Here is a 15,149-nt window from a genome sequence, read left to right as displayed (position 1 = left end):
GATGAAAATGTAAAGCAAGAACTAGTAAGGGTTAATGACTGTTAAAACCCCAAAGACAAACTAATATGCCATAAAGACCAATACCTAATGAAATGTTAGTCTTGAATCTGAGCAAAAGGTCTGACTGCTGTGAATATTAGGAATTATTTTCTGCACTTCAGTTTCGAATAATGATCAATTACTCACATTGCTGTCGTTGCAGACAGTTTCACCAATTTATATGAAAGATTTTACTTACTTTGCTTTTTACTTACTGTGATTTTGGGTATATTTTGTGTTTCGATAATTGGTCAGTTTAGCTGTCATGTTATACAGTGGTGCCTCTGTATATGTCCTTAATCCGTTCCAGATCCTTTGACTTATACCAAACAGGACGTAATCCTATTATTATTGGTATATTATACATTGATGGGGTTGTATAAAATAATTTAAAAACTGCTTAATACTAAAATACATAAATACGAAAGCAATTAGATGAAATAAATGAAAATTTAACCTCACTTTACTTTTTAATAACGTCTTTGTTTTACACAATCATAGATATCGTCGTTCTCGGCATACGTTATGCAGCAGCCATGTCCTGGATACTCGAGCCACCTTCATACTTTTCAACAATCAATTCAAATTTACGCAAAAAAACACAAAATCATGTAAAAATTCACATAGAGTTATAGTGCGGGTTGTTAACTGAATGCAAGCAACTGGCGTATTGATGCTCGTGGGCAGTCATGGCTTTGTCTTGAGAGAGGTTAACAAGAGTAGCGCGTGGTGTTCTAGAACGCGAGTCGTGTTCCAAACAAAGGTTGTATACCAAGCAAAATGTTTCGCGCCCAAACAGGATATATACCAAGTTGGACTTATTCCAAAGTGGACGTATACCAAGGTACCACTGTAAATTTGTGTTTTGATAATTGGTCAGTTTAGCTGTCATGTAATGATTTCAGCCTGTTATTCAATCAGAGTACATACATACTACTCCCTCAATTACTTAATTTCCTGATCCACAAATGAATTCTCATTTGGACAACATTTTTCCATTTATTCGCAACACTGAATACAAAAGATTCAAAAGAAAAGGAAACTGCAAAAAGGTTTTGATTTGTATTCACAAACTTAGACACATATATTTACTTATAATCTGCCAAATAACGAGGAAGACAGGTTATATTGAGATGGACAAGAGGGTGAAACAATCACTCAACTGACCAACTTTAAGTACTGGAAAAATCAATACTATCTATTACCTAAACCAAATCAGAAACAAAATTCTTAGTCAGAAAGTCATTGTGCAACAGCTAGTAAAAAGAAAATCAAACTAATAAACACACCCACTTATAAACAAGTTTTTTATCTTCAACATGGTGATAACCAGGAATGTCATGGTGCTGACCTCTATACCATCGTAGTGGTGACGTCACACGCTGCACACTTCTGGTCACTCGTACTGAGCAATGCTGTGTCAATGCAGACAAAATGGGGATGCCCACTACAAAACATGGCATCCGGATGGGAAAATATTTTCCATCCATTATCGAACCCGCTATATCCTAACTACAGGGTCACGGGGGTCTGCTGGAGCCAATCCCAGCCAATACAGGGCGCAAGGCAGGAAACAATCCCTGGGCAGGGCGCCAGCCCACCACAGGGCGCACACACACACACAAACACTAAGCACACACTAGGGACAATTTAGAATCACCAATCCACCTAACCTGCATGTCCTTAGATTGTGGGAGGAAACCGGAGCACCCAGAGGAAACCTACACAGACATAGGGAGAACATGCAAACTCCACGCAGGGAGGACCCGGGAAGCGAACCCAGGTCTCCTAACTGCGAGGCAGCAACGCTACCACTGCGCCACTCTGGAAAATATTTTAATTACTTTAATTACTGTTTGTATTAAAATTCTAAGATCAGAAATGGAATTTCAACGCTCCAAACTCCCTAAATAGACCAAAAAATAGCTTAGAATAATGTCAATAAAAAATTAAAACAGGATTGTAACAAATATGCAGCACCTGCTTCAATAAACATTTTCCCGATATTGACTGCACTCAGTGACAGCAGTTGTAAATGAAAATAGAACCAGAACAGGGATTATAAGAACCAAGAAAGCCAAGCTCAAAACCAAAATGATAAAATTTTATGAACAAAACCCAAGACAGGAACCAAAATTGTAGTCAACAAACCATTGATCACTTAAAGTCAATCTGCAATAGCAATGGATAGCTACCATCAAAACAAGTGCCTCAAAATGGCAACACCCAGGAGGAAAAAAAAATCATATTCTTTTGTCACACCATTTTGAACAGTGTTAAACACCAAAAGATTTCAGATATTTTTTGAGACCAGGGAACAGCTCCAAAAAATAAAAACAAACACCAAATCATGACAGTGTTGATTACATCACAGGGTGTGACTTTCAAGGCAATGCCTCCTGCTGAATGTGTCCTGACAGTGAATACTTGTTTTTTCAGTGGCCACCAAAGGAATTACAGAAACAGCTCACAAACAAAACGAATATAAACAACAAAAATGAAGCTAAACTGTATGACATTCAAAGCCTCAGAAAAAAATTCAATACGTCAACAAGGAAAATGTAAAAAACCCTTCAAAAATTCACAAAGGGCTACAATTCATTGCAAAATATTATTAGAATCAAAGAAATGAACTCATATACTCACGGCTTGGCAGATGATTGGATATTTTATGCGATTAATGCCTCCAGCAAACACAGCAAATGTTAGAGCAGTATGAAAACAAAAGTTGAGGAGCATATGGCAGCCCTTTCTGCTTATTCGGATTGTGCTACAAATAAAGAAAATGGAAACACACTATTAACACAGCAGTACATTTAAGAAATACATTCTCATTTTAACATGCAGCTTAACATTTTTACCCTTAAGCAAACTATTGCAGTAATCAGCTTCAGAGGCTGTACCGAACACAAAAAGTATCTGCTGCACCCTAATTTAGTTAATTTTATTTTATTATATACTGGTACACAAAGCAATCACAGAAACCTTTTTTTTTAATCTTACACATATTTAAGATGTCCTAAAAATGATTACCGTAGATACTTGCGTATTAGTCGATCTCGCAGATAAGTCGAATGTATTTTTTAAGCCAAAAATTACGAAATTTGTTATGACCCGCGTATAAGTTGAGGGTAAAACTTGGGTTTTTTCATGGCCCGTTGTCTTAATAAGTACGGTCTTCTCACCAACACCTGCTACAGTTCGATTCCCCGGCATATCAAATGTCAGTGGCATTTCATCCATGTTACCAATGTTACTGAGATCAAAGTCATGCCTTTGTCTTTGCTTGATAAAAAATTTATGAAAGGAACTGACCTTTTCTTCTAGATCTTTCGGCAGCTTCTGTGCGATTTTTGTTCGCTGACAAAGGCACAGCCCATATCTGTTCATAAACCGCGTACACCTGCCAGCCGATGCTTGAAATTCCAACAAAGGCTTATGTGGTGTTGTGGGTCCACAGATCTCTTAGCAAAGGCCGTTTTAGTTTTTAAATAAATAATCACCGCGCTCGCAACTCAGCGAGCTGCAGGGCTATCTGCGGTGTGGGCGTTTCTCACCTAGTGCACAGGTGAGGTACTGCCCGCACTTGTGATTGTTCCTGTGGCTAATGTGCTGCAGCTGTCCTCAATGCATATAAAGAGAAGCGCGAGTCAGTTAGAGAAGAAGGAAAAAAAAAAACCAAACAACACACAAACACAACAAGGAAGAGAAAGAAAGACGGAGGTGGCTGGAGAAAACAGGAGAGAGAGAGAGAGTGTGTGCGAGTGGGCAAGTGAGCGAATGAGTGCTCGCTGGCAGCTGTGTGGTAGTCTAGGTACTAGGCCGGGTTTTTAAAGGATTGTTTTTCTATTTTATTGAGTTTTAAACCTTCACATTTGCTTTATGGATTATTTATTTAATGAGTTCTTTTGAATCACTGCACTGTTTACTTTGAACACTGATTTTGATTGACTGTTTTAAATAAAAGCACTGTGCACTGTGTTGCCCCGCGGATAAGTCAAAACTGTTTTTTTGAATGAATTTTAAGGCATAAATTTTTCGAATTATATGCGAGTATCTACGGTATGTTCCTTCTTCACAAAAACATCACATGCAACGATTTTGAAGGTGTGCTACTCTGACAACAGGTTGGCAGAGCAAAGGCAGCACATAGACTGGTCTTATAGGCATTCTGTAGTGAAAAAAATTATATAACCACACTAGAAGAGGAAGAGAGAAAAAATGTGTACTATGTGGCAGTAAAATCTAATAGCCATTAGTAATACATGATCCTACATAAAATTGGAAACAAGAGATATATTGTGTACTTGGCCCTTTAAGGCCACCGGAAGGCTCAGGGATGCATTAAGTTCAGGTTCCACCAAAGGGAGGTTTAATTCTGGCACCCGTAGACCAAAGAGAAGTCCACCCAGACCTCAAGAAGAGATTTAAAGAGGCCATCATAGTTACAAAGGAATAGAGATCAAGGTCAGACAGAGAGAGTATGGATAGTATAAAAAAGTGATTGGGTACCACACTGTCACAGGCAAGTGAGTGAGCCATCACAACATTCAGACAAGGTGCATAAAACACAATAATTTTGATTCTGATTCTGTATGCTGTGGGTTGCTACAAAAGCACTGTTATATTCAGGTCAGATCAGGTTGGAGAGCATGGCACTGGTACAGCGCGCTGTTGCACCCACCACTCGACACAACACCTCAGGATCCCATTTGGCAACCTCCCGGGCAGACACAGGGTCCAGTCCCATCCTCGGGAAACGGTTGTCTATTTGCTGTAGCCAGGTGTTATGTGGGTTTGCCTGTTGACACAAAGTCAAATCAGTGGTACCCAAGGATTCTCTGAAGAGAAACAGCACCAAAGGAGTCCAGTCATCATCGCAGGTCACTGGATAGCATTCATGTCTTGCAACCATATAGCAAAACAGGCAGCACCAGGACTCTAAAGACTTGGAACTTCGTCCTTTTGCAGAGATATTGGGAGTGCCACACACCACTGCTGATGGCTGTGCCCAAAAGGTCATTAAAGGCCTGGATCTTGGCTTTTATCCAGGACACTCGTAAGCTCAGACACTCAGTCTCTAGTGAGCCTCAATTAGAACCTCCATTGACTCTGCGAAGATCACAGCATTGTCGGCAATGTAACCCATTTCTCCTCTATTATTTAAATAATATCCTCTCTCTTTCCTTCTAAATATTTTTCTGATCTAGCAATAACTTGCCTAAAGCCCACCCACCAACCTCCACCAAAGAAAAAAAAAATGAAAGGACTGTATTGAAGGGAAATGAACATATTTTAAACAACAATATGTTTAAATGGTGTAGGTATAATTTATTGTTGCCGAATATGAAGATATCAATTGTTTGGTAAAAAGTAAATTAAGATATTAGAAAAAAACATAACAGTTTGATTATGGGGCTGAACTCACACCCATGCAGTGTAGTAAATAGATGGGGTTAGAGATAAGGTTTATAATGTGTTGGATATTTTGTTGAACAGGTAAAAAACCCTTTGTTAACCTGTGAGATAGAAGGCCATCCAGTTTCTGATTCTACCAAGACCTAAGGATCAGTGTTTAAAAGAGAGGTGGGTTTGTAAAAAAGTCATAGTCTGTTTTTGGACCAAGTGCATCCTTAGATTAAAGGAAATGTCATGCTCTGGAGTGCCAAGTCCCCCGAGGCACTTCAGTGATGACTGCTAAAGGATACATACAACCATACTTGCACTTTCAGATGCTGATGCAAAGTACAATGCAAGCACATTATTTCAATTTAATAGTAAAGAATCCTCTTAAGAATATCACTGAAAATTGGAAGTTGGAACTTCTAGCGGAAGTACTGTACATGTTTTACTATATGTTATGTTTTCCTTTTACCTTCATACATATGTTCAGTTCTCGGGGTTTGTTGAAGTAAGTGTGCAATATAATAATAAATTGAAATGAAATAAATATCAACAAAATATTTCCAATAGTGAAAAAAGTAAAATTTAAAAATCATTTAAATACATTTATACTATGAAAAAACAAACAACAAAACAGTAAACAGAGGCTTACAAGTACTTTCTTGTAAAGATTTAAATTACACAATTATTTCTAATTTAAAAAGAGACCTAGTACTTGATTTTCATTTTTTAGTTTCCAAGAAATAAATATACTTCATTTTACAATATGAAGTAGTTCTGTAAAAAAAAAACTACACTTAAGCATTGAAATGTGGGTAAGCACTTCTACCTCCTTTACTAATAAAAATAGCACATTGTTACTGAATATAAAATATCAATTAAAATGAAAATCCATGCATTATAGGAAAAAGAAAACAGCATTAGGACTGAGAATGAAAGTAATTAGCTAATCGATATACTAAAGTTCTTTGCACCAGTGATCAGCAATGAGCTACATTTAAAACTATGTATAGTGACTCTAGATTAAATTTCTCACTTGGTAGCACTGGTGCTCTTTAATCTCTTGCCAAAAACAGCACAAGCTGAAATACAGTTTTGAACTCTTATTGCACAATTAATCTTTGCACCAATGCTTGAAATTTTGAATTTATTGAATGCTTAAATAATAAAAATTTTCAGGAGATGAACACATTAAACTAATGCTGATTACACTCTTTGCTGCCTATGGATGTAGCGAGGATGCTAACTTTATTGCAGCACTCATTCCTAAACAACAGCAATTGTGTGAGACTTGGACTTGTACTCTACACATTGTGCTATATAAGCTAACATTCTGTTAGTCGTCTTAATGGCTTCTGAATACAGTCTGGTAGTTGATTTCAGTCCAATACGACTCCTAAATCCTTCTCATAAGGTGTACTTTAAATTTTCAGACCTCCCACTGTGTATTCAAACCAACACTTTACTTCCTACATGTAACACATGTACATTTACTTACATTAAGTTTTATCTGCCACAAATCTGCCCAAGCCTGTATACCGTCCAAGTACCACCGTAATGATACAATGGATTCTAGATTATCTGCTAATCCACCTCGCTTGGTATTATCTGCACACTTGACCAGTTTGTTACTTATGTTTCTATCCAATTGTTTACTCTTTAATAAAACCCTTGTGTGCGTCCAGTGTCCATGTGTGTGTGTCTTCTGGTGAAGTGCGCATGCGCGGGGCTACACAGTAGATGTTCAGTCTCTTCCTGTGCATTCCCTGTGCAGAGAGAGACAGATACACACACACAGATACACACACACACACACACACAGGCGCGCGCGAGTCACGCACACACACACACACAGGCGCGCGGTGTCCGTGTGTGTGTCTTCTGGAGAAGTGCGCATGTGCGGGGCCACACAGCACGTGTTCAGTCTCTTCCTGTGCATTCACTGTGCAGAGATAGAGAGAGACAGACACATACACACAGGCGCACGCAAGTCACACACACACACACAGGCGCGCGCGCGACAGACAGACACACAGACACACAGAGGCGAAAGACAGACAGACAGACACACACAGGCGAGAGACAGACAGACAGACACATACACACACAGACGAGAGACAGACACACACACACACACACACACAGGCGAGAGACAGACAGACAGACACACAGGCGCGCGTGCATTGTTGCAATGTTACTTTTCTTGGTTGTTTATTAAATTACAGATTTTTCAAATGTTAATTTTTTTTCCCCTGTGCTTAAAAGTTTTTAGCGAGCGGGTCATAAGGCTATAGCGCAAATTCTTTCAGTGTTAGTTTTCTCTGTTGTTCAAGGTTTTCTTAGTGTTATTCAATGTTTTTACATTTAGTTTACTATTACGCTGTGCTTTCTATGGTATAGTTAACTATATTTGTGCTTAAAAACTTAAAAAAATCTATATTTACATACAGTTCATACGGTATGGAATGGATTAATTGTATTTACATACAATCCTATGGGGGGAATTACTTCGGGTCACAACCAGAGTTTTGGAACGAATTATGGTCGTGAACCGAGGTTCCAATGTATTACTGTCAGATAAAATTACAGGCATTTTATGGAATTACAAACCAGTATTACTGAGAGAGAAAATTAAAGGCACACAATACAGTGACGCATATTACAGCCGCATACAAAGTCCCTTGCCATTTAATATAGACTGTTCATACAAATGTTTATGCACTACTGTTCTAGCACCCGTTATTTTAACGGGCTTAATGTCTAGTATATATAATAAAAGCAGCAGTGGTCCTAGCACCAACCTCTGTTGAACACCACTCTTCATGTCAGACAATTCTGATAAGGTTCCTCGCACCATAACACTCCTGTGTCTGAGCCAATTTTGCATTGGTGGTAAGGCTGTCCTCCTGGCACTACAAGCAATCATTGCTTCCATTTGGGAGACTGGCATCATCCCAACTGACTGGAAAATGGGACTTGTCGTCCCTATCTGGAAAGGGAAGGGTGATCACTTGGATTGCAGCAACTACAGGCATATAACACTGCTCTCGGTGCCTGGTAAGGTACTTGCTAGGGTTGTCCTCAATAGGTTCCGTGATCACTTGTTCACTTACCAGAAACTGGAACAGTCTGGTTTTACGCCTAAGAAGACTACCATCGACCGCATCCTGGCACTGAGGGTTCTCATGGAACGCAAACACGAATATCGGCAGAGTTTCTTTGCGGCCTTTGCAGAGTGCTGTACAGAGTGGAGGCAGGACCTCTGAGTTTTTCCCAGTTGATTCTGGGGTTCGTTAGGGGTGTGTTCTTGCTCCTACTCTGTTGGGCAAGGTCGTGGGGTCCAGCAGCTGTAGGGCATCTGCTGGTGAAGAAAGATTCACGGATCTTGACTTTGCCGATGATGCTGTGATGTTTGCAGAGTCAATGGAGGCTCTGATCAGGGCGTTCGAGAGGCTGAGTGAGGAGTCTGAGTGCCTGAGCTTGCGAGTGTCCTGGATAAAAACCAAGATCCAGGCCTTTAATGACCTGTTGGGCACAGCCATCAGCAGTGTGTCTGTTTGCGGAGAGAGTGTCGACCTGTTGAGAGGTTTACTTACCTTGGCAGTGAGATTCATGTCTCTAGTGACTCTTCCTATGAAGTCAGTAGACAGATTGGGAGAGCATGGGGGGTTCATGAGGTCGCTGGAAACGGGTGTGTGGCACTCCCGATATCTATGCAAAATGACAAAGGTTTAAGTCTCGAGGCTTTCGAGAGACTGAGTGAGGAGTCTGAGTATCTGAGCTTACGAGTGTCCTGGATAAAAGCCAAGATCCAGGCCTTTAATGACCTTTTGGGCACAGCCATCAGCAGTGGTGTGTGGCACTCCCGATATCTCTGGAAAAGGACAAAGTTCCAAGTCTTTAGAGTCCTGGTGCTTCCTGTCTTGCTATATGGTTGCAAGACATGGACGCTATCCAGTGACCTGAGATGAAGACTGGACTCCTTTGGTACTGTGTCTCTTCAGAGAATCCTTGGGTACTGTTAGTTAGACTTTGTGTCGAATGAGCGATTGCTCATGGAGTCCCGAATGAGTCACATTACCTGCACTGTGAGGGAGCGTCAGTTATGGCACTATTGCCATGTGGCGCGTTTCGCCGAGGGTGATCCAGCTCTTAGGATCCTCGTTTTTGGGGACCCAAGTGGCTAGACCAGGCCAAGGGGTCACCCACGTAACACCTGGTTGCGACAGATACAGGGGTTATTTCTGGAGGTTGGGACTGGACTACATGTCTGCCTGGGGGGTTGCAAACCAGGATCCCGAGTTGTTTTGTCGTGTACTGGGTGGGGCAACGCACAATACCAGTGCATGCTCCCCAACTTTACTTGACTACAAACATCACTCTGAATTCCAACTTCTTTTAGTTTGATTCCCAACCTCTCATATGGCACCTTATCAAATGCTTTCTTCTATAGTAGTTCTTTCAGGCTTCACCCAGGCATAACTATTACTGTAGCTTATCTAGTGGAAATATTCTCCCTCTCCTGTGATTGACCTAATTGGGAAAGGAATTCAGTTCCAGCCCCTGGCAATAGAATGTTATCGACAGTGGTGGGTTCAAGAGGCTCGTGAATGCTACAGGACTCTTGGAGCCAACCTGCACTGTCACATTTGGTGGCAGCCGTGGGATTAGCCAAGGTGGGAACAACTGAAGAAATGTAGAAAAATCAGCAATTGGGCTAGGTGCCTGACTTTTCACTAGAACTCATGGACCTAACCCGAGAAGGACATTTCTAAGAACTGAACTTTTTTATTCAATATTAATTTTATTTTAGCCTATATTTTCACAAGTACTGGCTGGTACATTTATATACATGCTAGACTGTGAAAAGTGTTTTTAAATGTGTGAATAAATATGACAAAATGAAAATAACTTCACTCAATAGAGATATTTCACTAGTAAATGAGTGCTAAGAGAATTTGAGCATGACCATCTGATAATGACTATGGAAAATACCGCAGGTGTGACGGAAGTGCTGCCATCCAGGGCTCCACCATTCTCTGGGTGCCCCCTTGTGGTGGCCATGGGCCCCAATAGGGTTGAGCTTCCATGCTCGGTTCCCGTGGCCCCCATACAGACCAGGGCGGCTGCCCTTTCGTGGCCCAGGGGAGGTATAATCCCTCTCCCGGTCCTTCCAGGCATCCCGGCTAGGCATAAGCCCCCAGCTGACCACCACAAGTTACTAAACTCTTTTACCATTCTTCAACAAAACAAATTGTACACAATTAACAAAACAGAAAACAGATGGAAAAATGCAATGCTAGGAGAAAATAGAAGCAGAAATTGAAAAATCTAACAAAAATAAGAAAGTATTAGCATTTCTCTGGTTTGATTCTTAACATTTACAGCTTAAAATTTGAGATTTCTTTATGTAAACATTTTGCTTAATCACTGCCCAACCCTCCACACCCAACATTACTCTTATTTTTTTGTCAGTGTCTGTTTTTCTACATGTTAAAAGCCATTATTTTTCAATTTTCATGGATAGTAAATCAATGCCCTTTTGCTGCCGGTCTGAATTGTTCTCTAAAGTGTTAGAACCAAGATTCTAATATAAAAGATGATTACCTTTCCCCACCATGCAAACAGAGTTTAGCATATTTCCTATCTCATATAAATCACTACCATTTACCCTAATGGCAAAGCACAATGGATTGAAATTTGCAATTCACTTAACGATTGGTGTCATCCAATAACGGCTAAAAAAAAAAAAATCACACATTGCATCATCATACAATGTTTTAAAAGTCAGAAAACATCAGTAGATCTACATAAAGCCAAAAACAGCATTCTTCACATTTTACTAATTTTAAGTTTGAATATGTTTATGAACAAGTTAAACAACTCTTGTTGACAAGTAGGCAAGTTTAGATTTCTAGCAAAAAATGAGGAATGGAAATAACGAGGAGCCTGCTATTATTTGATGTTTTGTGACATTTACAAAGATGCAAAGCATCTATGTAATACCAGTGGTAATATACAGTACGTAGACGTAACAAAAAACAGTGCATAGTACTGCAAAAATCAATGTTTTTGCTCTTATGTGGCACTGTAATAATCTCTTGTATAGTCATGCAATTGTGAGTTTCAAATTCCCATGTGCCGTTGTCTTCAGTGTCATAGTGTCCAGGATAATTTGCAAGATGGCATACTCAATTTAGCATGCATATTGTCTTATGTCAAATCCAGAGCTAGAATAGCATACAATATGTAAATGAAGAAAATATGAGAATTCTTACATGCCTTCTTAGAAGACAGATTCTGAAAATTGTTATGGAGCCACATGAGTTTACTCAACAGCTTCAAATTGTTGAAATAGAAAGGAACAAAAAGATTCAGTAAAATTATATTTTTAAAAAAGGCTTACCACTCACTATAGTGAAAAGTTATAGTTAAGAATTATGGGACAAGTTTTGGGATCAAATATAATAGTTAGATATTTAAACACATAAACAAACAATGATCCTGTCACATTTCCTCCTTGCATTAGAAATCAAAACCAATACTTCTATTATTAAATGATTTGTTAATGTTGCCCACAAGCATTACATTTGTAAATCATACACCATTTTTGTATAGAATATTTATAAGCCAGAATTGACATTTGGCAGATTTGGACTAGGGCAACTACATGTGCTCCATACACACAAAATGAGAGTGAAATCACAGAAGTGCACAGGTCATTCAAAGTCACTGCTCATGCTCTTCTGCACATGGGGCCATATGAACTTACTGCAGAAGAAAACCAAAAAATAAAATTATGACTGGCTGGAAATATGCTGGGTGGGGAACCCCCAAATGGCATTATCAATAACATTACACTCCATGATGAATTCATTTCTGTAGCTTGCATCATCTTGCTCTGCTGCAAGTGACTACTGCATGTATAGTATCTAATCTTTCTGCCATTTTTGATTTTGTTTAAAACGTGCTACTGTACCTTTTTTGTGTATTTCACCAGTGCAGCAGATGCAAGTATCAAATTATTATTTTGTGGTTTATGGTTTGTATCATAGTTACAAAGTTTACCAATACTGACAAAATGGCAGTGTTCACAAATGCTCTCCAAGTGACAGTGTGTAAACTTGTCTTGCTTGCAGATGCAGTATTCAGCTTTATCATGATAAAGTTCACTTCTATGTGAGTTATAAATTCAGCTTGGAAGAAACTCCCACTTTTACCCTGAAAATCATTAGCAATAAGGTATTCATAGTTTTTGCATAGTATCTATATATATAATTCACTAAGGCAAGACACCCATGGAAAGCACGCCGGAAGGGGCATGGATTCACTAAGCCGCTGACAAGTAAGACACCTATGGCGCACGCAGGAAGGAGCCATGCCGGAGGTGAATCGCCATATGCAGCATGTAAAACGGTTTGTGAGGGGTATCCCATGGGATCCTTAAAACAATCCTTTACAACTGAGGTTAAAACACAATGAAGTAAACAGTCTTTAAAAACCGTGTTTTCTGTTACAACGCATGACCGCGTGCACCACAGCAAACTGTTTTACACGCTACATACAGCAATTTGCATCCGCGACAAACATGCGTCTTCTTAGATGCTCCTGCAGGAACACGGAAAGTGTATGTGACTCACAGGTGCATGTGGACTGTGCAAAGACAACAATGACTCAAGTGACGAGTTGGAGGTGGGCACATGAGCGATGGTGGTCTGCCAGTTTTCAGTCACGGACAATTGTGTGTTGGTTCGTTCTGTGCATTGTTACAATGTTGCTTTTCTTGCTGATTTATTACTTTACAGATTTTTCAAATGTTAATTTTCTCCCTGTGCTTAAAAATCATTAAAAAACCGGCCTGATTATGTGGAGTATGATACACCGCGGGTTGGCTAGTTTTTTCATAATTTACCACAAAGCTTGAGGGACTGATCGCTATTTATAGTGTGTTTAATGCCAAAACGCATTAAAGTAAGATCAAATTCTTCAACGACTTTTTCAGAAAAAATGTTTTTTGGAAATTGTCTAATACATATTTCACCAAAAATCTGAAAAGATTGACCACAACTTTATAGTAACTTACAAGCACATACACAAGTACAACAGCATACAGATTTAAAAATAACAAATACAATAAAAAATCTAATTCTTTCAATGATTTGTCAAGTAATGCAAACTAAATATTCACTACATGTATAAATCATTAATACATGTACTGTTTTTGTGCAAAATAGAAAAAGCCTTTTGGCTTCAACATAGTGAGAGAGATTGTTGGCCTCAACAGGACCTGAATAGTATCCAAATGCTGAGTGACTGATGCCTAAGAGGTTTATGTGAATAGGGAACTGAGAAGTTGAAAGAGAAAACATTGAGAAAAATGGCAAGATAGCTCATAGGTAGCAGCTTCTATATGCAATCATGTTGGGATACACAGATAACATTGTGAATTTAGCCAACAGGTCACTCATCAGTAGTATATATACGTAATATAAGAACTTCTCTTTTTCTCTGGTGAGAATAAATGCAAGTTTAATAGAACATTATTGCAACAATAGATTACATCAATAGGTGGTCAAATGATTTAAAACACTCAACTACATTGGATTGCATGAAAAAAATGTGCAGAGATTGATCACAGGACACACCAAGTTTAAACAGCTTGGACTTAATCTTCAGAATCATCCTGTAATTAAGACAAGTTTCATTTTAAGAGCCTTACATCAACCAATTGTAAATGGGTGCTCATTGGATAAAGGGCTGCCTGAGGTAAAGGCATTACTAGGCAATGAAAACTCCCACTTGACACTTCCACTGAAGATAAAAGGAAGAGAGGGAGAAAAACACATAACAGGAAAGGGTCTGCACATGTCAGAGTGGGAATGTAGGATCCCAGAGGAGAGAACAGTAAACAGTGTATGTGTGCTAAGTTTACAAAAGGGTAGGCAACTCAGCAGGCACTTGAATCTTGGTCTTGAGATGAGAGAGAGAGAGGAGAGGCCAGATATGTTATAAGACCTCCTGCCAAATAGGCTGCGGCATGAAGCCATTATATGGAAAAATCTTCTAGGTTGCCCATTCAAGGTTAGAGATGACTTGTATGAAAGGAACTGTGCTATTACTTTTAGGAAATTGACAGCTCAGAGGTTGTTTTCATTTTGTTGTTTTGATTCAGTCCTTTGAGAGCTTCTGAGAGCTCAGGTATACACTTAAACCAGGGATCATTAGAGAGATCATCAGCTTTGTATCATGTAACAAATATAGGGCTTCCTCTCACTCTGAATGAGGGTTTAAGCTGAAAATGACCTCTGTTTTAAGCCACTTTAAGGTAAAGTATACTTTGAAAATAAAATGAGGAGGAGATTTTGGAATAAATGCAGAGGAAATAGACCAGTTTCTTTTATAACTGATAGACACAGACAGTGATAGAGACAGTGAGAAAGAAAAGGGAAGTGACATGATAATAGACAACTTCAATAGGTACTCTGATATGGGCAAACAGGCCGACCACCCTACTGGGTACAGGGGAATGCAAGAGCTAAAGAGAAATGTTTAAAGTAGACGTAGAGCTTTTATTGTATTCTGTATGTGTTGTGGGTGGCAAGGTGGCACAGTGGGTAGCGCTGCTGCCTCGCAGTTAGGAGCCCCGGGTTCACTTCCCGGGTCCTCCCTGCGCGGAGTTTACATGTTCTCCCCATGTCTGCGTGGGT

At 39.4% G+C, this 15,149-nt stretch overlaps 1 protein-coding gene across 3 annotated transcripts in view; it reads right to left on the bottom strand.

The window, feature by feature from the left end:
• The window catches only part of LOC120540126 (adhesion G protein-coupled receptor A1), a 671,523-nt gene that overhangs the window by 53,757 nt on the left and 602,617 nt on the right, over nt 1–15,149 (bottom strand). For all 3 annotated transcript variants that reach the window (XM_039770625.1, XM_039770633.1, XM_039770640.1), the window contains one exon: nt 2,686–2,809. In XM_039770625.1, coding sequence (XP_039626559.1) covers nt 2,686–2,809 — 124 coding nt within the window. The remainder of the gene's footprint in view (nt 1–2,685; nt 2,810–15,149) is intronic.

Source organism: Polypterus senegalus, chromosome 1 (assembly GCF_016835505.1).
Source record: "Polypterus senegalus isolate Bchr_013 chromosome 1, ASM1683550v1, whole genome shotgun sequence".
Taxonomy (NCBI): domain Eukaryota; kingdom Metazoa; phylum Chordata; class Cladistia; order Polypteriformes; family Polypteridae; genus Polypterus; species Polypterus senegalus.
The sequence above is the reverse complement of the archived record's forward strand: the minus strand, read 5'-3'. Positions and strand labels throughout refer to the sequence as shown.